This window comes from Leopardus geoffroyi, chromosome B2, assembly GCF_018350155.1.
Source record: "Leopardus geoffroyi isolate Oge1 chromosome B2, O.geoffroyi_Oge1_pat1.0, whole genome shotgun sequence".
Classification (NCBI taxonomy): domain Eukaryota; kingdom Metazoa; phylum Chordata; class Mammalia; order Carnivora; family Felidae; genus Leopardus; species Leopardus geoffroyi.
Window position 1 is genome coordinate 113,523,882 of NC_059332.1, and position 24,025 is coordinate 113,547,906.

Consider the following 24,025-nt stretch of genomic DNA (forward strand, 5'->3'; position numbering starts at 1 on the left):
CTCCATTCTGTTGAGTTAGTAGATGAATAATGCTATGTATGTGTCCCTTACGGCACCTCCGCATATGTGCCGTGTGTTCATTTCTCTCCTGCAGCGTGAACTCCTGGGGGCCAGGAGCTGTGTCTATTTATCCCAGGTCTGTTACAAAGTGAGCACTCAGTTATAGATTTGTTTTAATTCACTTTGAAGTAGCATTGTTCTCTGACTTGTAATAAGAAATTAAATGCTGTTGCCATTACCTGGTTGTGATTTTCTCATGTGCATTTTTTTTCTACTCATTATTCATGTGCTATGCCAGGCTCTGTACAGGCAAGTAGCAAGACCTGATCCTTCCCTGGCATTTCTTTTGGAATGGTAAATTGTTTGCAAGCCTTTCCAGAGTTACACTGAGGAGTCCTGGCACAGGCATTTCATGCTCAGTGCTCGGTGAATGTCTCTAGGTATCTTTCTGTGGGTTATAGGCTTGGTCCTTTCCAGAGGGACTTGGGGTGATTATTTATTTCACTTTACCATGGTCCACAATAGGTTATTGATCCCCATAACACCTAGCACAGTGCCTTACCTGATAGTAGGTACTCAAGAAGTGTTGGATTATTTATCATTAGTAACAATATTAACTCTAAAGCCATGTGTGTATCCAGCAGTATTATGCACAAGCCCCTCCAAAGAAATAACAAGGGGTGTTTTCTAGGAGACATTTCCCATAGTATATACTAAATGGTGCAGTGAGAGTAAGTATCAACCCCCACATTAACTCTTATAAACAGGTGATCAAATTAGCAATGCAGATATGTCTGCCTGTTTGATTTGTAGGTTATGGGGATTAGTTTTACTTGGCAAGTTATTGTTTGTACTTGTCATTGGAAATAAAAGGTGATTCATAACTTCATGTTTAGAGAACCATGCTAGCACTTAATGGATTGCTTATATTGCTCCAAAGCTGTGGATGTTCGCATTCTGTTTAGTTTTAAACATTTAATGATTCCCATATCCATCCCAGGGTCTGTGGCTTAATGCTGTATTTATGTCTTGTCGTTATGTAATAATTCCAGATTGTTAAGGTTTTTTCTCTTTCCTGAACTCCCTATGCACAGTATATTTCTATAAGTCTTTTCTTAAAAATACGAAGTAAATTTTTTGATCACTTGCCATGAAGTAAGTGCTGTGAAGCAGAAATTACAATTATCTGTTTGAGGGATCAAGAACCTGAAATGCAGAGAAGTTAAGTAAATGACCCAAGGTCACACAGCTAGCAAGTGGCAGGTCTAGAATTCAGATCCAGCAGTCTGGCTGTAGTCTCCATTCTCAGTGTGTCTCATACTGACTCTAAACCCCCAAAACCCCTGGATTTGAATATGTTAGGTAAAACGTCTTTTTTCTTTTTCATTTTTAGTAAGGCTGGTTTTGCCCAAGGTAGAGGTAGGGCCATATATTGCTAATTTTTAAATAATTTTTAAAAAACATGTATTTATATACTGACTTGTTCCAGAAATGCTTTGAGGTCATTTTGGTGTAATTTGTAACTATGACCTTGATTAGTCTGATACTGTTCATCTAGTTGGTGGAGTTTTGATGCTAAGGACAGTGGTGAATTTAATTCTACATCTGTATCTTCAGTAGTCCACGACCTCCTGCAGCCACCTCACATCGCCACCTCGGTCAGGGCTCACCTGGTGGAGCCAATTTTGAATATAGGGACGGTCACCCGTCTTGATCCAAGGCTGTATATGGGAACTTCTTAGTGACACACACCAGAGTGGCCTCCCACTAACAAGTTCTATCCAGTGACCCTAGACAAGAAGTCTGGGATATTGGCCTGACCAGGGGCAGCAGACTTTTTGTGGGTGGAGCTATTTACTGTGAAGTTTCACATCCTCTCATTGCCCTCTTTAGGCCTATAACCCTTTGTTAGAGAAAGAAAGAGATACACATGTGGGGCATGAATCGCAAGTTTCACAGATTTGGAGAATAACACTAATCTGGCTGACTATCAGAAGTTGTCATTTTAATGACTGTGAACAGTTATTGGTAGCTAACCTGAATTTCATAATGATTTACTTGCCTTCCGTCATATTCATTTGTCAAACATTTGAGTATCATCTGTGTGTTGGGCACTGTGCTGACACTGACATTATCAGCCATTAACAGGTCACCATGCAGGAGCCTTTAGTGCAGTGAACAGACGGGAAGAAGACAGAACATTGAGAATAGAGGAAGTAGTCCTCCTCTATTGGGTGGGGACTGTGTGTGTGTTTTACTTCTTCTCTTCTTAACAGTTTTTATTGTACGTTGTGAACCTCTACTCCACACAGCTAGGTTGTGCCAAAGTAGATTTAGAAATCTATTAGTGGACACTGAAATTTGAAGATAAGGGAGCCCAGAAATGAATTGCATGTAAGACTTTGCTTTTCTATGGTTTTATTAAGAATGGAGAATGTATTTACTTTCTTTTTCAGAATATATCTGGAAAGAACTACTTTTCATCCACTCAGATCAGAAATAGATTAATGTTGTTTACTAAAAGGAAGGGTTTTGTTTGTTTGTTGTTTTTGCTTTATATTTTGAATCTTGTTTGTTTGATTATTCCAGGCTGGAAGCCAGGACACCCTAAACTCCATAGCCCTGAAGTTTAACATCACTCCCAATAAATTAGTGGAACTGAATAAACTTTTCACACATACTATTGTTCCAGGCCAGGTAATTCTTTACTTGTTGGGTATTACTTTTTAGAAATTTTGCATTTATCTTTTATTGCCATTTTTAATGCTTCACTCTTAGTGTCATGGGATTATCATCGTTGATAATGTGCATTGGTACAGTCTTTCCATTAGATCCAAGAATTCTGAAAGCATTGTAGAACTTAGGAACTCAGAAATGAATGCCTTGCAGATGATTAACAGTTTACTTAACTATCATTAGTTCATGTTGTGGATGTCCTGTAGGGCATCAAGAGAAGTTAAATTTGACTTTTTCTTCTGTAGAATGTAACTCAAATGTTCTCAGAATGTTTAATTTAGAAGTGCACGTTTCAGTTTATTCCACTCCTGGGATACATTATGGCCATCATTTGACTTTAAATTAAGCAAATTTTTTTCATTTTTGTCTTTATATGATACCTGGCAAAAATAGCCAGAGGCAGAGACATTCAGCAGGACTATCAAGAAAAAGCCACACCATTTCTTCCCCAGGTTTTTAAATTAATACTTTATTTATTAAACTGAATGGAATTAGCTAATTGTGCAATTTTGCCACTCTTGGTTAATCCAGCCAATTTTTTTAGTGCCTTCCACATATTTAATGAGATATTCTTTTATTACTACTTTAAAACTACATTTAGCCAATAGATATAAATGACCCAGTCATTGGCAGGTCCTAGCTGAGGCCACGTTTCCATTCCTATCCATAGAACCGTCTGGTTGCCGTGAGCACATTCTGGTTTTAGTTGTGGACTGACTTGAGCATTTTTCTGCATCTCTACATTATAGTGACCTTTAATTCTTCCAGAATAGATACTATTACTTTTAAAGACAACTTTATTGAGGTAACAGTGAGATTGTTCTTTGCGTTTTATTCAAGGGCAGCACATGAAGCCAACAGGCCATAAGCTGGCCAGTTTATATTATGGTACTTTTAGTATTTATGTTCTTGTTAAAAGGAGAAATTAGCATACTTCTAGCACCAGGTAATTGAAGGGAGATATGCATTAAAACTTCTCAAAAATTAATGAAAATTTATTTCTAAGAAAACTAACAGTAGATATCTCCTTTTGGGGATTTCTTATAATCTGAAGTATTACTTCATATTATGTAACTGACCCATAGCAGAGAACCTAGATGTGTATTTACTAATTCAAGGCTAAAGTCTATAGTCACTAGGGGCACCTGGGTGGCTCAGTCATTTGAGCATCTGACTTTGGCACAGGTCATGATCTCATGGTTTGTGAGTTCAAGCCCCATGTCGGGCTCACTGCTGTCAGTGCAGAGCCTGCTTCAGATCTTCTGCCCTTCTCTCTCTGTCCCTCCCCTGCTTACACTCTCTCAAAAATAAATAAAACATTAAAAAAAAAACAGACTGTAGTCACTAGAATGTAGGAAAATAATTTAGAGCAATTCCTTATTTTTTTTTACTATGTCCATAAACAAAATATTGGTACTAGGTTAAGGTCCAGTAACCAATGTACTGTTTTAATATGCCTATTGTAATGGCAAAAATACCAAAGTAGGATCTCTAACACTTTGTTTCTGACTGGCCTTGTAGTAACTGTTTGATGTGGGTGAGTCCCTTCCTTTTTTGGACCTCAGTTTCCTAATCCCTGAAGTTAGGTGTTGGGCCACATTATCTCTGATGGCTTTTCTAGCATTTGCTATGCAGTCCAGCCCTCATATGACTAAACAGTTGTATGCTGTTGGTTGTCCCAGGACCCAGAGAGAATTAGGATTTTGTTGACAAAGATAAGAAATCAAGAAGAGTGAAATCAAGGGGCTTTCAAAAACTGTAGACAACTTTTTGTTTTCAAGGATTTTTAAATACTCTGAGTGGGGTAGGTATTGCTTTCATCTCAGTAGATCTGATCATTCAAGACTATTTTTGTCGGGGCGCCTGGGTGGCGCAGTCGGTTAAGTGTCTGACTTCAGCCAGGTCACGATCTCGCGGTCTGTGAGTTCGAGCCCCGCGTCGGGCTCTGGGCTGATGGCTCAGAGCCTGGAGCCTGTTTCTGATTCTGTGTCTCCCTCTCTCTCTGCCCCTCCCCTGTTCATGCTCTGTCTCTCTCTGTCCCAAAAATAAATAAACGTTGGAAAAAAAAAAAATTAAAAAAAAAAAAAAAAAAAGACTATTTTTGTCTGCTCTGGCTCCAAAAAATGTGAGCTTCACTCTTCTACTAGAGACTGATTTGATGGTCACCGTGAGGTAGGAAAGGAAACTGGTCTGGCTAGGTAAGTGACTACATGTAAGAAGTAATTTTCAGAGGCAGTTACCTGAAGCTTTTAAATCTTAAAACCGTAGGCTCTTTTGTTGCTTAAAAGACCAAAAACAATAGCAGATAAATGTAAACAACTGAGGCCTAAACAAAAGTTTTAGAAGGTCCTGAGTTTGTCTATTAGTTTGGATACTTACATCAAATTTCAGGACATGTACAAAGAATATACTTTTTCAAGTAGTTTATCTTAAGCACACTCAGAAGTTACCTTGCAGATATAGGTTTAAGCTGTTTTTATATTCATCGAGCACCTTGGCTACACATGCTTTGAAAAATTTGACAGTTATGCCTGTGTGTTGGAGCAGAATTATTTTCTGCAGTCAGTAGGTAAACCACCCTTACCCCTACCCATGTTCCTGGCTCACCTCCATGTTGAGGTAGCACATCTTCTGACTGAGTGTCCCAGCATCCAACTGTCACCTCTACACTGTAATGAAGTGTTTAAGCACAGGAATTATCCTTTTGATTGGACATTTAGAACATGCCAGACAATAGAATCTTAACCTGTGTTGCCTAACACTTGTCAAAACTCAGATACAAAAAACTGTTAATGGAGAATTGCTTGGAAGAAATGTTATCCATTCATTCCTCTTGTCCAGATACATGAGATAAGAGAGCATAGAATTTTAGCCCTCTGTAAGGTACATTTGTAGAACTCTACACTTTGGCATTTGCCGTTGATCTACATCACAGATCTAATTAAGAATAGTCCTCCCAAACTGGTTATTGTATTAATTGTCAGTGTGTCATCAAAGACAAGTAGTTCAGACTGGGATACTCTTTATCAGACTTAATGAGAAAATACTTCTACTTATGAGAGACTGGGTTTTTTTTTTTTAAGTTTATTTATTTTGAGAGAGAGAGAGATGCAAGTGGGGGAGGGGCAGGGAGAGAGAGAGAGAGAGAGAGAGAGAGAGAGAGAGAGAGAATCCCAAGCAGGCTTCTCACTGCCAGCGCAGAGCCCAATGCGGGGCTCAGACCCACAAAGCCACGAGATCGTGACCTGAGCCGAAACCAAGAGTCAGATGCTTAAATGACTGAGCCACCCAGGCACCCCAAGACTGGTTTGTTTTTATCTTATGGAAGTTGAATTCTGCTGACTAATGATGTCTGTCCCTTTGCATTGGTTATTTGGAAACTCAGAACCCGTTTTATGGCCCACCCCTCAAACAGTGGTAATTTTGGAGTACATAGTTTCAGTAGTAATTAGTCCTCATGTTATTCTCCTTGATATTGGTTTTCCTACCTTTATCAGAATGTGTCTTTTGTTGTTATCTCACCTTTTTTCTGGATTGAAGAGAGATTTAAATAACTAAAGTTAAAACAGAGATAAGATGGGAAAGTGTGAACAGTTGTTATACAATTAGTGCTGATTTCTGTTTTATAACATTAAAGGACATCATTAAAAATTTTTTTTTTAATGTGTATTTATTTTTGAGACAGAGGGAGACAGAGCATGAACAGGGGAGGGTCAGAGAAAGAGGGAGACACAGAACCTGAAACAGGCTCCGGGCTCTGAGCTGTCAGCACAGAGCCCGACACGGGGCTCGAACTTACGGACCACGAGATCATGACCTGGGCTGAAGTCGGACGCTCAACCGACTGAGCCACCCAGGCAGCCCTAAAGGACATCATTTTAAGACTGTATATGATATATGCCAAATGTTGCATGTCTCACTGTAAGAGTGTTGAATGATAAGATCATAATAACATTTCAGGCACCAGTACATTTTGGGGAAAGAGGCTATTTTGTACACTGTGGGAGATTTCAATTTTTGTTTTTAGATAAGTTGATGGTGATAGAAATTATTGAGATTATTGATATTACCTTGTACAACTTGTAACGATCTTACGTTAGTACTCAGGGCCTGCTGAGAGTTAGCAAGCGTGAATTTGTTCCATTTCTTCCTGATACAGATGTTGGGTTTAGAAGCATGCCATGCTACTCTTTCCTTTCTTCCCTGTCCTTAGTGCCCCTCCCTGGAATCTTCTTTCCTCTCTAAATCTTCTATGCTGTTCAAAGCCTCACTTGGACCCACTTGCTTTATATGACGTGCCCAGAGTACTCACCCACCTTGTTCTCCCCTCTGTGAGCTCCTGCAGTGTCTGTGGGTGTGTTCCATACCTTTTGCACTGAACGCATTCATATTATGAGTAATTGTTTCATGGATTAGTCCAGAAGCCTCCAAGGTACTTACAAGTTTTGGGAAGGCCAACTAGGTCTTTTTTTTTTTTTTTTTTTTTTTTTTTTTTTTTAAGAGAACAGACTTTTTTTTTTTAATGTCTACTTTTTTTTGAGGGAGAGAGAGAGCACGTGAGTTGGGATGGGGCAGAGAGAGAGGGGATCAGAGGATCCGAAGCGGGCTCTGTGCTGACAGCAGTGAGCCCATTGCAGGGCTTGAACTCAGGAACTGTGAGATCATGACCTGAGCCAAAGTCATACACTTAACCGACTGAGACACCCAGGTGCCCCCCAACCAAGTTTTAGTCATGTACTTAGCATGATTCTGTACAGAAAGTAATGCCCTAAACACTGTCCAGTGTTTGCCTGATCTCGATATTCACTTCACTTGTCTTTCCCGTTCTCAGGTCCTTTTCGTGCCAGATGCTAACTTTCCTTCCAGTACTTTAAGATTATCATCATCTAGTCCTGGTGCTACTGTGTCTCCTTCATCATCAGATGCAGAATATGATAAACTGCCTGTATGTATGTCATTCGTGAACATTCATATTTATCAAATAATTTTTTGAGTTGTAGAATTTTATGTATCGTTTTTCACAGGTTTTCATCTGAAATTTCCCCAAAGGGGGTAGGGTTAAGGATTTGTCTTAGTTGAGAGAATATGTCCTATCAAAAAGAAACCTATTTCATATTTAAGGTCTCAGAGGGAAAAATGCACACCTTTTATATGTAAAAGTATGCAATTAAACTCTGGATGAGACAGATAGTTGATTTGTACTGCTTTTACTCCTTTTTCTAGAGAAATTGAACCATGAGTCAAATATGAATTATTTCATTTAGGTTATTTTCTAAAAACATTTGATGAGCCATTTTTATGAGTTCATACATACACCCTTACTGTTGTTGTTGTTTAAATCTTAGTTTGATTTGGATACTTAATTGTATTTGTGATAATTCTTGGAGAATGAAGCATATTTGGCTCTTTTTCATATTCAAGGTAAATAGAAACAGGTTCCTGATAGGAAACTTATGTGGCTTGATTTATAGAAATAATCTGTTTAAAAAGGGCTTCCTTTTGATTTTGGCAATTTTGCTTTCTTAAAGGATGCTGACTTAGCAAGAAAGGCCTTAAAACCCATTGAAAGAGTCTTATCATCCACTTCTGAAGAAGATGAGCCAGGCGTGGTAAAATTTCTAAAAATGAATTGTCGATACTTCACTGATGGAAAGGTATATGGCAGTGTAATTTGTTTCCTTTTCTTGAACTCCATGGAAAACTAACTTAGGTTTCAAATTACTGAAGATAGGAGACATTAAAATATCTTTCCCAAAGTTTCAGCTTAAGATTTCATAAGTGTCCATTTGTTTTCCCCAGTTGGATCCCTAGCATTGTATATATTAGGAGAAATACGATTCTTTGTGATCTAGGACTTATCATTTTATCTTTCAATTCTTGGCTTGTAAATTGCTAGGGAGACAATATAGTATATGCTTAACAGTAAAGACTGGAGTTAGTGAATTTAAAATCCAATTCTGCTGGGGCACCTGGGTGGCTCCTTCAGTTAAGCATCCTACTTTGGCTAAGGTCATGATCTTGCTCTTCATGAGTTTGAGCCCCATGTCCGGGCTCTGTGCTGATAGCTCAGAGCCTGGAGCCTGCTTCAGATTCTGTGTCTCCCTTTCTCTCTGCCCCTCCCCCACTTGCATTCTCTTTCTCTCTCTCTCTCTTTCTCTCTCTCTCTCTTTCTCTCTCTCTCTCTTTCTCTCAAAGATAAATAAACATTAAAAAAATTAAAAAATAAAATAAAATCCAACTCTGCTGTCTGCTTGCTCTGAGACTATAGGCAGGGTATTTAAGTTGCCAAAGCTTCCATTTTCCTCACCTATGAAATAGGAACTATAATAAAATTGACTCTGTAGGGGGTGGTAATTAAAAGGGATAATTGATGTAAAGACCTTAGTACCTAACTTCGGAAATGTTCAATTCTCAACCCATTTGCTGCTGGAGATGCTGGTATTAAAAATAATGTCTGCTGTGTTGTGTATTTAGTTTTTTGGTGGTTGGTGTGATTTACAAAGAACAAATCCAACTTTCAGTGAGCCTCTGAAGAAGGGGTTATGTTGATGTAAAGTCAATTCCTGTGTGCAGAGTAGAGACTTCATGCCAGGTTCTAAATGGTAGGAAAATACACTATTGATAGGCATTTTAACTTTTGCAACCAAGAATAAGTAATGCCTGAAATGCAAAATGTTTCACAAAGATGATCAGTTAACTCACGAAGAGGACCAAGGTAAATAACCTACCTATGGGGAGTCCTCTGTGTCCTGCTGTCTCTGGTGGATAATATCCCTGTTGCCATCTATAAAACAGTAAACTGACCAAGGTACGGACAAAAGTTCCCACCAAATTACTGTTTGTTTACTATTAGCCTCCATAGTTTAGCTATATTCATCTCTGGCTGCAAAATATTTCATATTCCTATTTGTGTCGAATTTTGCTGGCACAAATAGAATGTGATCTTTCTAAACATTTGAGAGAAAAATACGAGGACTCTAATTTGCACCATGGCTCTGAGACAGATGCCGTGTACCATGTACGGTACCATATACTGGTTGGACACATAGTGAACATGTGCTGAGTAGATTGTAAAACACCCAGTTCTCAATTGGGAATGCACTTGGGACAGCCCTCCCATTTTACAGGGGACTGGAGAGCGCGAGGCATAGATGTGCAGCCCAAGATCCCACCACAATGGTACTAGGGCAGCAGCTGTTCCAGAACCAGGCTCGGTTGACTGCTTTAGTGAAGCAGCTCTGTTTTCTCTGCCTCGCCACATAGTACCCAACTTTGCATTTCTTCAGCCTGTTGTTCTCCTGCTCTTAAAGGGGGTGTGATACCATGGTACGCCAGAGTCAACAGAATGTTAACATGAGTCCATTAAAGCTGCTGTGGTTGGATTTCTGCCCGTGGTGATTCTGTCCTGTCCCTTTCTCCTGTAGGGTGTGGTCGGAGGCGTCATGATTGTTACTCCAAACAACATCATGTTTGACCCTCACAAGTCTGATCCCCTGGTCATTGAAAATGGTTGTGAGGAGTATGGCCTCATTTGCCCCATGGAAGAGGTGGTTTCCATTGCCCTCTACAATGACATTTCCCACATGAAGATCAAAGATGCCTTGCCATCGTAAGAGATATTTCTTTGTTTACCAAAAACAAACAGAATTCCGGTGTTTGGAGAATTAAATGCAATTAAAAAGTGAGGGAGTTGGCAGCAGTGGGAGATTGTATAGAGGTGAATTTGAAGGTGGAAGATTTGTGCAGTAAATTTTTTAAAGAATAGAGAAAGGAGAGGGAATGGAGATAAAGGGAAAAGCTGCACATATAAAAACGAAAGGAGAAAAGCAAAAAAGCCAACACATAAAAATGGCATTTCTTGGCTTATTTTTCTGAAAAGCAGTGCATGTTCTTAATGAATCAATGAAATAAGAAATAGTTTCTCCGAAAGAATTTTCGTCTGGTTCCCAGTAAGAGAATAGTATTTTTCTTTAGTTTAGTTGAATTTTGTTCTCATTCAAATTCTAGAGTAGGCAGGCTTCCTAACTCAGGTGTTCCCTAAATCCTGCAGAGAGAGCTCTGAGTGGAGAGTGCTGAGGCCGCTGCGGCCGTAGCCGGACCACCCTAAGTGGTATGAAGAAGGAGCAATACTGATCTGTTTGTTTCTGAAACGTAGATGAATATTATCTTAGTCTTGATTATTTTTGCCTTATAAAACTGAGGGTTTTTTTGTTTTGTTTTTGTTTTGTAAAAGAGAGAAAAGGAAGTTTCCCATGAAGAAAGAGAAAGAGGGTTAAGAAAGCTCAGGGTATCAATTCATTTAAGGGATAATATGATTCCTACTGTCACTTTGTCAATGTTTCTGTTTCTCTAGATCTCCTAGTAGTAAAATTCTTCAGAAACCTCCATGATAGGAAGGTAGAGGGAAAGCGGTGGGTCCTAATTGTGCAAAGAGAAACTAGCCCTTGGGACTTATGAAAAGAAGGGCAAGCAGCTAGAGAACTAACCCACACACATCGTCCTTAGGAATTTATACCAGCAGGTCTCCCTGGACTCTTAGAGTCCTTGGCATCAGACCCACTTGGCCCTTACTCAGCTCCAAGCCACTGAAGCCAGCGCAGAGCATGGGCACTGAGGTAGTTTCTAAATTCTGCCCAAAGTATCCAAGTGAGAAGTAGGAGGCAGTGTTGCAGGCCAGGCAGTTCTGCGTGATGAATTAATTCTGGAGCCACACCGCCTGGGTTGTCCTGGTTCAGCCACTGACAGCCCCATGACCTGCATGAGTTGCTCAGTCCCAAGCCTCAGTTTTCTTATCTGTTACATGGAATGAAGAGTGTTCTTCAGCTTATAAGTCTGTTTTAAGAACTCAATGTATTGATATACTAAAACTCTTAGAAAATAGCCTGATACCTTTTAAGTATAGCTGTTATATGAACCTTTAATTCATATCTGAAACTCTGTTCATTGTTCTGGGGAATCTTGTCCATGCAGTTGAGGCTTCTAGTTCATCTTAGTGCATGCCTCTTGTGTGACAAGGATGTGAAGATGGGTGGGTCATGGCCTCCACCCTTGAGGAGCTTATAGTCTACTGGGTGCAAAAGACAGGTGGAGAAATGTGGTAACGAAATGGCACCGTATAGAACTGCACATGGCATTCCATGAAAACCCTCGTGAGGGAGTGTCCCACTACCTTGGGATCTTAGAAGGAGGCAGAGAGGAGGACATGAGGAGCTAGTTTTAGAAATAAGGAATGAACATTAGGTTCTCTGTGACAAGAAGAAAGAAGATAAGTAAAGAAATAGTTAAGTTTAGAAGTCAATGACCAGGCAAATGGGGGCATTTCTTGCCCAATGATGGTTTCTAATGGGATAATACTATTGTACATCTTCAGCTTAGGATGTTAAGTGTTCTTTTTAATATTAGGAAAGGAAGGTATGTCTTTACAGAAAGATTTCTCTCATTGTGAGATTTTTAATGATCTGGGATACGAAGTTAATGCTATAGCTGGAGGGAAAGAGAAGAATTAAGAATTGGCTCCTACTATGTTCAGTTTCTTTCAGTATTATTCACTGATTCTCACCTTGAACGCAAGTATGTGAAGACTTTTCAGTGTAGTGAACAATATGTGCACCAATGGGCAAAATAGAATGTGTGAGTGAAATTGGTGTGATATAAAATTTGTATCGACTTCAGAACTCCATCAATCGTTTAAAAGTTAGAAATATCTTAAAATGTCATTATTACCAAAAATTGTGTGATAAAGCATGTATAAATTCTGTAACTGCAATGTGCAAATAGTTTTTTTTTTTTTTTCAACGTCTATCTATTTTTGGGACAGAGAGAGACAGAGCATGAACGGTGGAGGGGCAGAGAGAGAGGGAGACACAGAATGGGAAACAGGCTCCAGGCTCTGAGCCATCAGCCCAGAGCCGGACGCGGGGCTCGAACTCACGGACCGCGAGATCGTGACCTGGCTGAAGTCGGACGCTTAACCGACTGCGCCACCCAGGCACCCCTGCAAATAGTTTTTAAAAGTGTGTGTGTGTGTGAGTGTGAGTGAAATCTCCCCACCCTCTACTTCAGGCTTTGTATTTTTTATGTAGGACATTTTGTAGCCGCAGAGAATAGGAAGGGAACAACTGAAGGGATTATTGATCAACATTAGGTGTCTGGCTGAGTCTGGAAAACATTAACAGTAGAGACAGTTGACACCACTGTGTACTTTGCCCCAGCAGTGCTTGGCAGCTACGGTGCCAAAAAAACAAGTTAATCCCCACTTGGATTAGGTAGATGAACAAGAAGGGAGGGGTAGACAAGGGAAAGTAAGAGGCTGAGCAGAATGTAGTCACATCTATTCATAGGGGTCAAGCTAGATCAGGAAGAGATGATAAAGGGTCTTGGGTGTTCATGGAAGAAAGTTTTGCTTATTAACCAAGTATGTGAAGAACTGGGTTTCTTTGTTGCAAGACTTCTTATGACCTCTAATATGCCAAATTAAATTTGGGGTCCTAAAATGGAAATTATGACACGTTACACTACTTATCTGACTCTAGGACGGAAGCATCTTTAATGTCTCCCGGGATGCTAGTGTTGGGCAGAACATTTTTGTGCATGCAGGTTCCTGCAGAACAAAGACATTGTCAAAATCGTCCTTTAGCATATGGCATTTAGCGGCTCAATGAATGCTTATTGAATTGAAATGAATTATGAATTAAAGAAGTTTTTTTAAAGCATTTATGAAAGCCTAACAATTATGGAGGCTTTTATTTGTATTGGAAAAAGCATGGATGTTCCATGTGTGTGATTTATGAAATAACTTTGGGGAGATAGTCTTATAAATTGAGAACTTCCTGGTACTCTGTTGGTTTATGGCCATAATTATTTCAAAGCCAGAAAAATAGATAGAGTATTGATGAATCATGGGGATCTACCCCCAAAACCAAGAGCACACTGTATGCACTGTATGTTAGCCAATTTGACAATAAATTTAAAAAAATAAAGTATTACCTAAATATGATCTAGCCTTTTTAGAAATGATTTCTGAAATCTAACAATGTTATTTTTTAGGAGGGTTTTATATATCTGTGTTTTAACCCAGTGTTAATACTAAGGTAAGTGAAAATACAGGTTACTCAAAATTTTTCCAGTCATAGCTTAAAAATTATGTTTCTTGACCATTTATTTTCAACTTTGGAGAACATATTTAATCAGTATTTTTGTGTCATTCAAACCTGGGTAGAAAAGCATCTGTTGTTAAGGGACAGTATGTTTCGGATGATAAACCAGTGTCCATCACCATAAAGTAAAATGATATTGTTATGAGTAAAGAAATTAAGAATTTTAAACTTAGTATTATAAGTAAGAGCTTATTTGGTTTACTTTTCTATAAATTTTTAAAGTGTAAAATGGAGCAGGTGCTATAAGCTTCTTGCATCTCCCTCAGGAAGAGAAGGATGTCTGTTATTGGAAACATCAGATCCTTTGTCATGAAACTCAGAATTAGGGTTTGGGGCTGGTAATTTCTACAACAGTTAAATGAGTAGCTACTCAGTCAATGAACCATTAAGAATTAATGTAGTGGGTTTATATGCTATCTTATAAAAAGGAAAAGCTTTGCATAGTTAGGGACTTTAAGTCATAGTACTAAAACATTTCCTTTGTCCTTTCCTTCACGAATATCAGAAATATTATTTCATCGTTAAAAATCTGGTGGGTGACATCTCCATGTTCATAAATGACCTCAAAAATCATTCATGTCCTTCTAGTAGGATATGCGACTCTCATGGTCCTTTGTTTTACCCCTTCTTATAGTTTATTTGTTTCATTTTGAAGTCAATTTCTTGATTTCATTTCCTTATTCTGAAATCATTTACACATAAATTTAAGTTGTGGTATATTTATGTTTTAGTTTTTGCCTTTCCTCCATTTTGTTTTTGGTTTTGTTTTTAACATTCCATGTGCACCCACCATTTTTCCCCCGACAGTGACCTACCTCAGGATCTTTGTCCTCTGTACAGGCCTGGAGAATGGGAAGACCTGGCTTCAGAAAAAGATATCAACCCATTCAGTAAGTTCAAATCTCTCAACAAGGAAAAACGGCAGCAGAATGGAGAGAGAACCATCACTTCAGATTCCAAATCAACAAGACCTCTGGAGAAGTCAACAGAATACACACACATAAAACCCTCAGATAGCTCTGTGTCAGGAAAACTAAAGACCCTGGAATCTTCCACAGAGGCAACCAGTGGATCTCCCACAATGACTAGGGTCAGCAAGGAACCTTCTGACACTTGTGCTGCATTTGAATCTATAGCCAAAGAAAATTCCCTTTTAGGGGAAGATGATGACTTTGTTGACTTGGAAGAACTTTCTTCTCAAACTAATAGTGGAATGGACAAAAGAGACACCTCAAAGGAGTGCCTTACTCTTGATCCAGAAGAGCTAAGGAAGGCTAAGTCACAGATAATCAGTTCTACTACAAAAATGCAGGTGCAGTCAGCCCTGAGCTTTTCCGGAACAGATAGTGATGCTGAGCTGAAGGGGGCCCTAGATTTAGAAACCTGTGAGAAGCAAGATATAATGCCAGAGGTGGACAAGCAGTCTGGTTCCCCAGAAAGCCAGGTGGAAAACACACTGAACATACATGAAGATCTAGATAAAGTTAAACTCATTGAATATTACCTTAATAAGAACAAAGAAGGGTCGCAGTTCTCTGAAAACTTGCAGAAGGCAGAATTAAGTGATGGCAAAAGTATTGAGCCAGTGGGAATAGATATCACCCTTAGTAGTTCTCTTCCCCAGGTAGGTGGTCCCCCAACTGAGGACAGTAAGGAGCCAGATAAAACCTGGATGAAAGAGAGAGTGTCCCTCCCACTGCAACTGGCGTCTTCCACAGAAGAAAATATGAATAAAGAGTCTCTAGGCATCTCTTCAGAATCTACTCTGGACAACAGCTGCCAAGGCGCCCAAATGGATAATAAGTCTGAAATTCAGTTGTGGCTGTTAAAGAGAATTCAGGTACCCATTGAAGGTAAGTCATTTTTGTTTAAAGTGTCTTTATATTCTGTTGTATAGTTGGCTTTCTGAAACTTGCAAATGCAAGCAAAATTAGAATAATTATTTGAGAACTTTTTCTGGATAGAGCTTATCTGTACTTATACATTAATTGAGAAAAAACTTAGCATCAGTATAATAGTATCTATTTTGGACCTTGAACTGTGACCTAGATTTCTAGTTCAAAAGTAGTTCGCTTAAAAAAAAAAAAAAAATTCAAGTAACTTTCCTTTTTACCCTGAATTTCCAAATATAAAGGGTTTGAATTTTTTTTATAAATTTTTAAGTTTATTTATTTATTTTTGTCGGGGGGAAGGGCAGAGCGAGAGGGAGAATCCCAAGCAGGTTCGACACTGTCGGTGGAGAGCCCAATGCGGGCCTCAAATTCTCAAACTGCCAGCTGAGCCGAAATCAAGAGTTGGACGCTTAGCCGACAGCCACCCAGGTGACCCAGGGGTTTGAAGTGTTTTTGAAGATGTTTCAATTCTAAACTAAATTGCCTTCTGGTGTAAGTGGGTCCTCAGTACCCTTCATGGCTATATATTCTTGTGAATTGTCATGTTGTGTTGGTTTCTATGCATATTCCCAGTAGGTAGCATCTTATATGATATAGACCAACCTGAAACATCCAATGCTTTTTCCTTTTGTGTTAAAGAAGGTCTGAAAAATGTGATTAGTTCTAATTTAGTGGGGTTTTTTTCCCTATGTTTTGATTTTCTATCACTAAGAGGGGATCAGGCACTCTTCTTTGTAATTTGAAGGGTTTGACTTTCACTAATACTGTCAGTATTGAGGAAGTTTTTTTTCATATGTGATTCAGATATACTTCCTTCAAAAGAAGAGAAAAGCAAGACCCCACCCATGTTTCTGTGCATTAAAGTAGGAAAACCAATGAGAAAATCCTTTGCCACTCACACTGCAGCTATGGTCCAGCAGTATGGCAAACGAAGAAAGCAGCCAGAGTACTGGTTCGCTGTTCCTCGGGAGAGGTAAGTGTGGGCTCAAATGGAAAATGTTGGTCCATTAGATTCTAACTGCGTCTTGATTTTTTTTTTTTAATCTTAAAGTAATTAACCTTATTCTTGAATAAGAGATTTCTCCTAATTGTATATGTTAGAATTTCTAGAAGGATATTTTTTGAATAGTTTTCTGCTAGTGAGTGGTTTCAATTCAGCAAATTTGAGGTCATCATAAGTACTGTGTGCTGAAACACTTTTATAACTTTCTACCCAGTTGAATTTTAAATGAAGGAAGATTTAGGTATTCTCGAGTGCTGCTAATTAGAAGTGCAATTCTGTTAAGAATACAAGGATACTGTGGAGCAGATCTAAACCTAAGGACAGTAGAGAGGCATGGTTGTAGTTCTTAAAGTGCTTATTATTCTAGGGAACTAAAGCTTGCTCTGGCCTTAAGGAGAGAGTATTTGTGACACAGCAGCATGAGAAGTGTGATGTGAGGTCCCTTGGGTGGGTTCAAGGAGCTGACTGTACACCTCTAGAGAGATTTGTATTTTTAAATTGCTAAAGGAGATATTTTACCGGTTATGTGACAGTCTAGGCCAACAGGGATAGTGGCATTGAAATTTTTTGGCAGTCCATCACTAAGGACATCTTTATAATAAAAATAATTAGGAGATACTATCTTTGGAAAAAATTGTTTTCCTTTTGTATATGTGGTAGAATAAAAATGTCTTTACAAAGGTTTTCCAGTCAGTTTTTTAAAATGGTAAAACTCGGGGCACCTAGGTGCTCAGGCGGTTGGTTAAGCACCTGACTTCGGCTCAGGTCATGATCTCACAGTCTGTGAGTTCGAGCCCCATGTTCGGCTCTGTGCTGACAGCTCAGAGCCTAGAGCCTGCTTTGGATTCTGTGTCTCCCTCTCTCTCTGCCCATCCCCTGCTCTCTCTCTCTCTCTCTCTCTCTCTCAAAAATAAACAAACATTAAAAAAATTTTTTAAAAATAAAATAAAATAAAATTGTAAAACTCACACATTTTTCCTGTTCCTACCTAGTCATTAACATTATCACCTGGGCAGACCTCTTGGCTAACACACCTGCCTTAAGCTTCCTTAAGCATGAATTGTTAATAAAGGAAAATAAAATTCCAAGCAAGGGCACACCTTCTGGTTGATCAGTATCCAGAATAATTCTCATCGAGGGAGTTGTCCTGTTTTAATAAATTATAGTTTAACATGAAAAATAGTTAATAGGATTTTAATTAATGAATTTGCCAATATCTGTTTCTTGTCTTAGACACAAACCCATGTTAACACGGACATTCAACGTAATTTTTATGTTTATGTATTATACTTTTCTACCTATGCTTGCACCCCGTAGAGTGTTTCACTGAAACTTTCAGAATGTTAGGGAGATGAAAATTATCGTCTTTTATTATTTAAAAATGTTTCAGGGCACCTGGGTGGTTCAGTCGGTTAAGTGTCTGACTTGGGCTCAGGTCATGATCTCATGGTTCGTGGGTTTGAGCCCCACATTGAGCTCTGTGCTGACAGCTCAGAGCCTGGAGCCTGCTTCGGATTCTGCATCTCCCTGTCTCTCTGCCCCTCTCCCACTCACGCTCTCTCTCTCTCAAAAGTGAATAAACATTAAAAAAAATTATTAAAAAAATGTTTCATCAGGGGCGCCTGGGTGGCTCAGTCAGTTAAGCGTCCGACTTAGGCTCAGGTCATGATCTCACGGTTTGTGGGTTCAAGCCCCACGTTGGACTCTGTGTTGACAGCGTGGAGCCTGGAGCCTGCTTCAGATTCTGTCTTCCTCTCTCTCTGCCTCTCCCCAGCTTGCACTCTGTCTCTCTCTGTCTGAAAAATAAATAAACGTTAAATTTTTTTTAATGTTTCAATAGAAGCAATGTAATTTCTAAAGCCCTGTTAAAATTAAAGTTCTAAAATCAAATTTCACACTTGACTGTACCTTAGAGATTTAGGCCAACTCCTGATTGTATAGATGAGGAAAGCAAGGCACTGAAGCTTGCAGCCACATTTTTGGTGCTGTGGACCTTCAGGGTCTACCAGAAAAATTGCCAATTATACATATCACTTTTTCTTTGAAAATGTACTGTTTCTAACATAAGGAAATTTGGATGTTTTTCCTATTTTATCTTTAATGAAACTGTACCAAGGACTCTTCTAGAATAAGTATAGCAGGCCCACACATGTAGTTCTTATATTACTGTCATTTTTTTAATCCAGAAGAAATCTGTAATGCTGAAATACTTTGACCTCTTACACAGGTGGGTTTTGTGGGCTTTTTAGAGTAGGGTCCTTCTTAAATTCCATTATGTTGTATTTTATAGTGTCTGTGACTTACTTGTCTTTGGCTAACCTGATACACTTAATGTTCTTTCTTGAACTAATTATTCATTAACCAAACATTTTCTGGGAGGCGTTATATCTCACTGTGTTAATGATGGATTTCTTTGTATAGATGTTAGGAAATTTTTGTTTTAATTGTTCTTTTATGTGTTTCCCTATCTACCTACCCTATAGGAAGCCACATTTTAGTTTAAGTCTAGGAAAGACAGAGCAGTTCTATAGTTAATACCCACCTAGAACTCCAGTACACATAAGAAATAAGAAAAAGCCGGGGCGCCTGGGTGGCGCAGTCGGTTAAGCATCCGACTTCAGCCAGGTCACGATCTCGCGGTCCGTGAGTTCGAGCCCCGCGTCGGGCTCTGGGCTGATGGCTCAGAGCCTGGAGCCTGTTTCTGATTCTGTGTCTCCCTCTCTCTCTGCCCCTCCCCCGTTCATGCTCTGTCTCTCTCTGTCCCAAAAATAAATAAACGTTGAAAAAAAAAAAAAAGAAGTAAGAAAAAGCCATGTTTGTTTTAGACTTCAGGATCATCAGAGTCCTTAAGGAGCTAAGACATGGCATGCAGTGCTTCCCTCTCTCTGATGATAACTTCTGGATTCCCTTGTTACATCAAGCTGGGCATTTCTATGTGCTTTTTTATTTAATAGACTCTTTCACGCGTTGGAGTTTCAACAGCAGTTTTCTCATGGGAGGTCTCTTTGACTCCTCCAGCATTCGAAGCTCCGTGTCACAGGAGGTTAATAATTTTGATATTGACGTAGCTTCACAAACGTTTCACTCCTCTGTATTGTTCCTGATACTTCTAAAACATGTTTGTTTTTTCCCCTTTTGTTATTATTACTAGGAAATAACTCTACCAAAATAGTCCCTTCTTTGATTACAATGTGTTCTATGGCTTCCATAATGCCATCACCAAATGAATAATCTACCAAGTAAGAAAATGGGGAGGGCGGGAGGCAGGGGAAGCCGGGATGGGAAAGCTACATATAGTCTGTATTTATCTTTGTTTGGGATGGGTTTTCTTGGAATCCTTGTTACTAAATTTTAGATACAAAACTATCGAATAATAATTTTATTTTAATAATAACTTTATTTAACTTGGCAGAAATTGTCAGAAGATCTAGGACCCCTGGGGACCCAGGAAAGCTGGTACTTTCTTCTTGCACTCCTGAATGCTGCTACTGGAGACATGTGCACATTCACTGAAGGTTAAAGTGCATGTCACGTTTTACCTTACCTCCCTGTCTCCACTGCAGCTTGCAGAATCACCTACTTCTCTTGAATTGGCTGCAGATGACAGTAGTGTGCTTGGGAAAGTTGCAGTGTCCAGAACCTGGGGCATCCAGGCTTTTCCTACTCTTACTCTTGGTGCTAATTTAAACTTGAGGACAGTGGAGAGTTTCACCTTGTATAAATCGTCTACTACAGTGTTTCTCAACCTTGGCCCTCCTGACATTTGGAGCTGCTTGATTATTTAAGGGGATGTGCTTTGCATTATAGGATGTTTAGCAGCATCCGTGGCCTCTACCCGTGAGATGCCAGTAGTACTTCCCCAGCTGTGACAACCAAAAGTGTCTCCTGACATTGCCTGAGGGAAGAAATTGCCCGAAGGACAAAATAACCTCACCCTGAGAACCACTGGTCAAGTGTTAGACTATCAGACCAATCCTATACGCCATTCTGAAAGTGATTATGAACCATAATAGCCAAATAATTTAGGGATTCGATTACTTAAAACTTGATTATACGCCATTGTATTCACAGTAATTTAGTCATCTGCATGTACTTTGTTTCCTTTACTCAACCCTAATTCTTTTTTGCAGAGATTTCATCAAAAAATTTTAACTTTGTTATTAATCTATTGTTTCATGTCTATAACAACAACACTTTTTTTTTCTAAAGAAATAATTTATCTGGAGGGAATTCCTACATTGATAGAATACTACAAACATTAAGGTTGATGGTATTGACAAACATTTATTTTTTTGCCCCTTTACTTTGCACAAGCCTGTGCTAAAAGGTGTCTGAAGTATAGGAAGTCTCATGCCCTGCCCTTAGAGAGGTATGGAGTTGGGCTGCCCTGCTCTGGCCAGTGAGATAATGAGTCACCCAATCAGGCAGTGATGAATGAGAATCCCTAGGAATATTGTGCCTGAGCATGAGATACTTTATCCATTTGAAACGTAGTTTCTTAGTTTGAAAAATGGGTCATTTGTGAGCATTAAGCAGTTAAGTATTGTTTGAACAAACACTTACTGAGTGCATAGGACCTGGCAGGTATTGGTCTAGTTCTAGGTAAATAAGACCAGGAGTGTACCTTGAGAAGCTTGTGAAAAGCTCTTGAAACAGTTCCTAGAATTTTTAGAGACTTGATATGATTGTATTCCATAGATTTGGATACTGTTCTAGGTAAAAAATATAATGGTCTTTTTTTCTCTTAATACTAAGAGATTATTTCCTTTTTTAGAAAGAACCAATAATTCCTGTTCAGATTGAAACTTGTTTTTTCTTCCCAGTTACTTATGGTCTCAATCTCTGAAGTGTATTATAATAATTGATTTCATATAATCCAACTTTTAAAATACGATGGAAATGGAATCAAATAACAGGAATTGTGCACAATTTGTGAAGTCATGCATAAATGTTAAACCCAAGCTGAATTAATTGGTTAGTGTGATTCATGTAATAAGTAAGCTAATAGGAGAAAAGGAGAGAGCCTGTGGGTATTTAAAAATTTTTTTAAACTTGAAAACAATTGTGCTAAGGTAATCTTAGAAACATTTGAACATACAGATAAGTTTGGGGAAGCAGAATCTATTTTGCAGTCTGCTTTTTTCCCACTTAATATGTACATTTTCTACATGAGATACTGTATTATATTAAAAATATAGTTAGCACCCCTCCATTACCTTCCCAGGATGATTTAATCATGCTCCTGCTTTGGATATTAGGTTGTTCCAATTTTGTTGCCATTATAAGCAGTGCTACATTAAACATCTTCATAAAGTCCTTCAGGTACTCTTACCAAGTCAAAGTCTATGTCTAGGGCACATGAGAGTGTATGACCACTTATACACCAACAGCATGAGAGTACCCTTTTCCCCACATGATGGGAAATCTGAGTCGTAGGATTCTTTATTTCTGTCAGTTTGGTAAGGAAGAAAATGCAGCTTTAAAACTGTTTTAAAGTTGAGTGGGTGCTTGTTATTTGACATTCGTTTGATATAAAGTAAGGTCAGTAGTGGCTTGAGGCTGTTTATTTTAGGTGACTCCTTTAATAGTAAAAATTTACTTATACCTTGATATGCAAATACATATTTAATAATTATTCTAAAATACCATATTTTCTAATCAGCCTCTAATTAAGGTCATCAAGCACTTCGATTTATATGATAGTTGTATTTTGTGCCTGTCCACATTTAGAATAAACTCCTCATGTATAAGTTAAGTCGATTCTGTTTTAGAAAGCGTGATACTTTCTTCTATAAAGAGTAACTGATGTTCCCAAGCACTTCATAAAAGCTCAGTTTTGTAATCCTTTCAGAATTAAAGTGCATAATGCACCCATGAGCACGCTTTCACTTTCCCCAGTTGTGAGAGGGCTGTGAGGGCAGGCAGTGTACTCAGTCCGTGCCCTCCTTGACTCTTTCCCAGCACGGGACTCTGGACGGTCCTTTGCATGGGTGATTTCACTTAAAACTCATGAGAGTTTTGTGAGGCATGTAGGGTTATTCCTCATTTTACAAATGAGGAAAGTGGGACATAACAGGTTTTCGACATCTTGCTCAAACTGGCAAATATCAAATCTGTGATTCATACTCAAATCCATTTGATTTCAGTCCCATTCTTATAACCAGACACTGCAGCAGGCAGCTGAGACTGCATTAATTATGTCCTTTATTTAGGTTGACAATTCACTGAAACACAAATGGGAAATACCACAAACATTCAAAGTCCTGTCTTGACTAGTGAGGTGATGAAAATTTGTAGTGTCCCCAAATTTGTTCATATCCTCGGACCTTGCCGAAGTGCCCTCCATCTGAGGAGATGTGTCTCAGTAATTACGAGGAGAGGAAGTGACTGATATTTTATGGATGATACTTCACAGGTGCTCATTACTTGAATTGAGGTGATCTTGTCAGAACATTGAATAGAAGTGAAGAGCTTGACTAAAATGTCCCTTCTCTAATGTTAGAGAGTATAACTTGCAGTGGGTTAAGGTGCAGGCTGCTTCTAGTATTGGCTCATTATTAGAATGAACTTTCATGTGCTACAGTGGCTATCTGGCCCCAAACAAACAAAACCCGACAATATTCCTTCCTTTGGAGCTAGTATCACAAGATCCAGTTACCTTATTTTACATGAATCATATTGTGAACACAGTGCCTTATACTTAAACTACAGTTTCCCGTTCTCTATTACAGTTCCCTTGAGAATCTATTTTGTTACCTTATAGTCAAAATGATCTCCTCAGAAGGTATTTTGATCTTGTCACATTGCCACAAAAAATATCCTAAGTCTTCAGAATTAAAGTCCAAACCCCCATGTCATTTTATTTGTTTGTTTGTTTGTTTTACTTTATTTATTTATTTTTGGAGAGATAGAGACAGTGTGAATGGGGGACAGGCAGAGAGAGAGGGAGACAGAGAATCCCAAGCAGGCTCTCCATGAGAGGCTCTGCCCCAAGATGGGGCTTGGACCCATGAAACCGTGAGATCATGATCTGAGCCTAAACCAAGACTCAGATGCTTAACTAACTGAGCCACCCACATGCCCTAAAACCCATTGTTTGCTTTTTAAAGGTTTTTATAGGCTGGCCTACCTTCCCGACTTTTTCTTCATTTGCCTGAATCTGTGGCTTACTGAGATTGGTCACTGTATGGGTTTTGCCTGCTAGGCCTAGGACCTTTCTAGCTTAGCATCTTTTAAAA

The 24,025-nt window shown here is 39.0% G+C and overlaps 1 protein-coding gene across 7 annotated transcripts in view; it reads left to right on the top strand.

The window, feature by feature from the left end:
* The window catches only part of NCOA7 (nuclear receptor coactivator 7), a 165,329-nt gene that overhangs the window by 99,649 nt on the left and 41,655 nt on the right, over positions 1-24,025 (top strand). For 4 of the 7 annotated variants that reach the window (XM_045499481.1, XM_045499478.1, XM_045499477.1 and 1 more), the window contains 6 exons: positions 2,590-2,697; positions 7,568-7,681; positions 8,265-8,390; positions 10,161-10,345; positions 14,700-15,745; positions 16,589-16,757. In XM_045499481.1, the coding sequence (XP_045355437.1) occupies positions 2,590-2,697; positions 7,568-7,681; positions 8,265-8,390; positions 10,161-10,345; positions 14,700-15,745; positions 16,589-16,757 (1,748 nt within the window). The remainder of the gene's footprint in view (positions 1-2,589; positions 2,698-7,567; positions 7,682-8,264; positions 8,391-10,160; positions 10,346-14,699; positions 15,746-16,588; positions 16,758-24,025) is intronic. The other 3 variants (XM_045499482.1, XM_045499479.1, XM_045499480.1) reach the window with 1 other exon arrangement.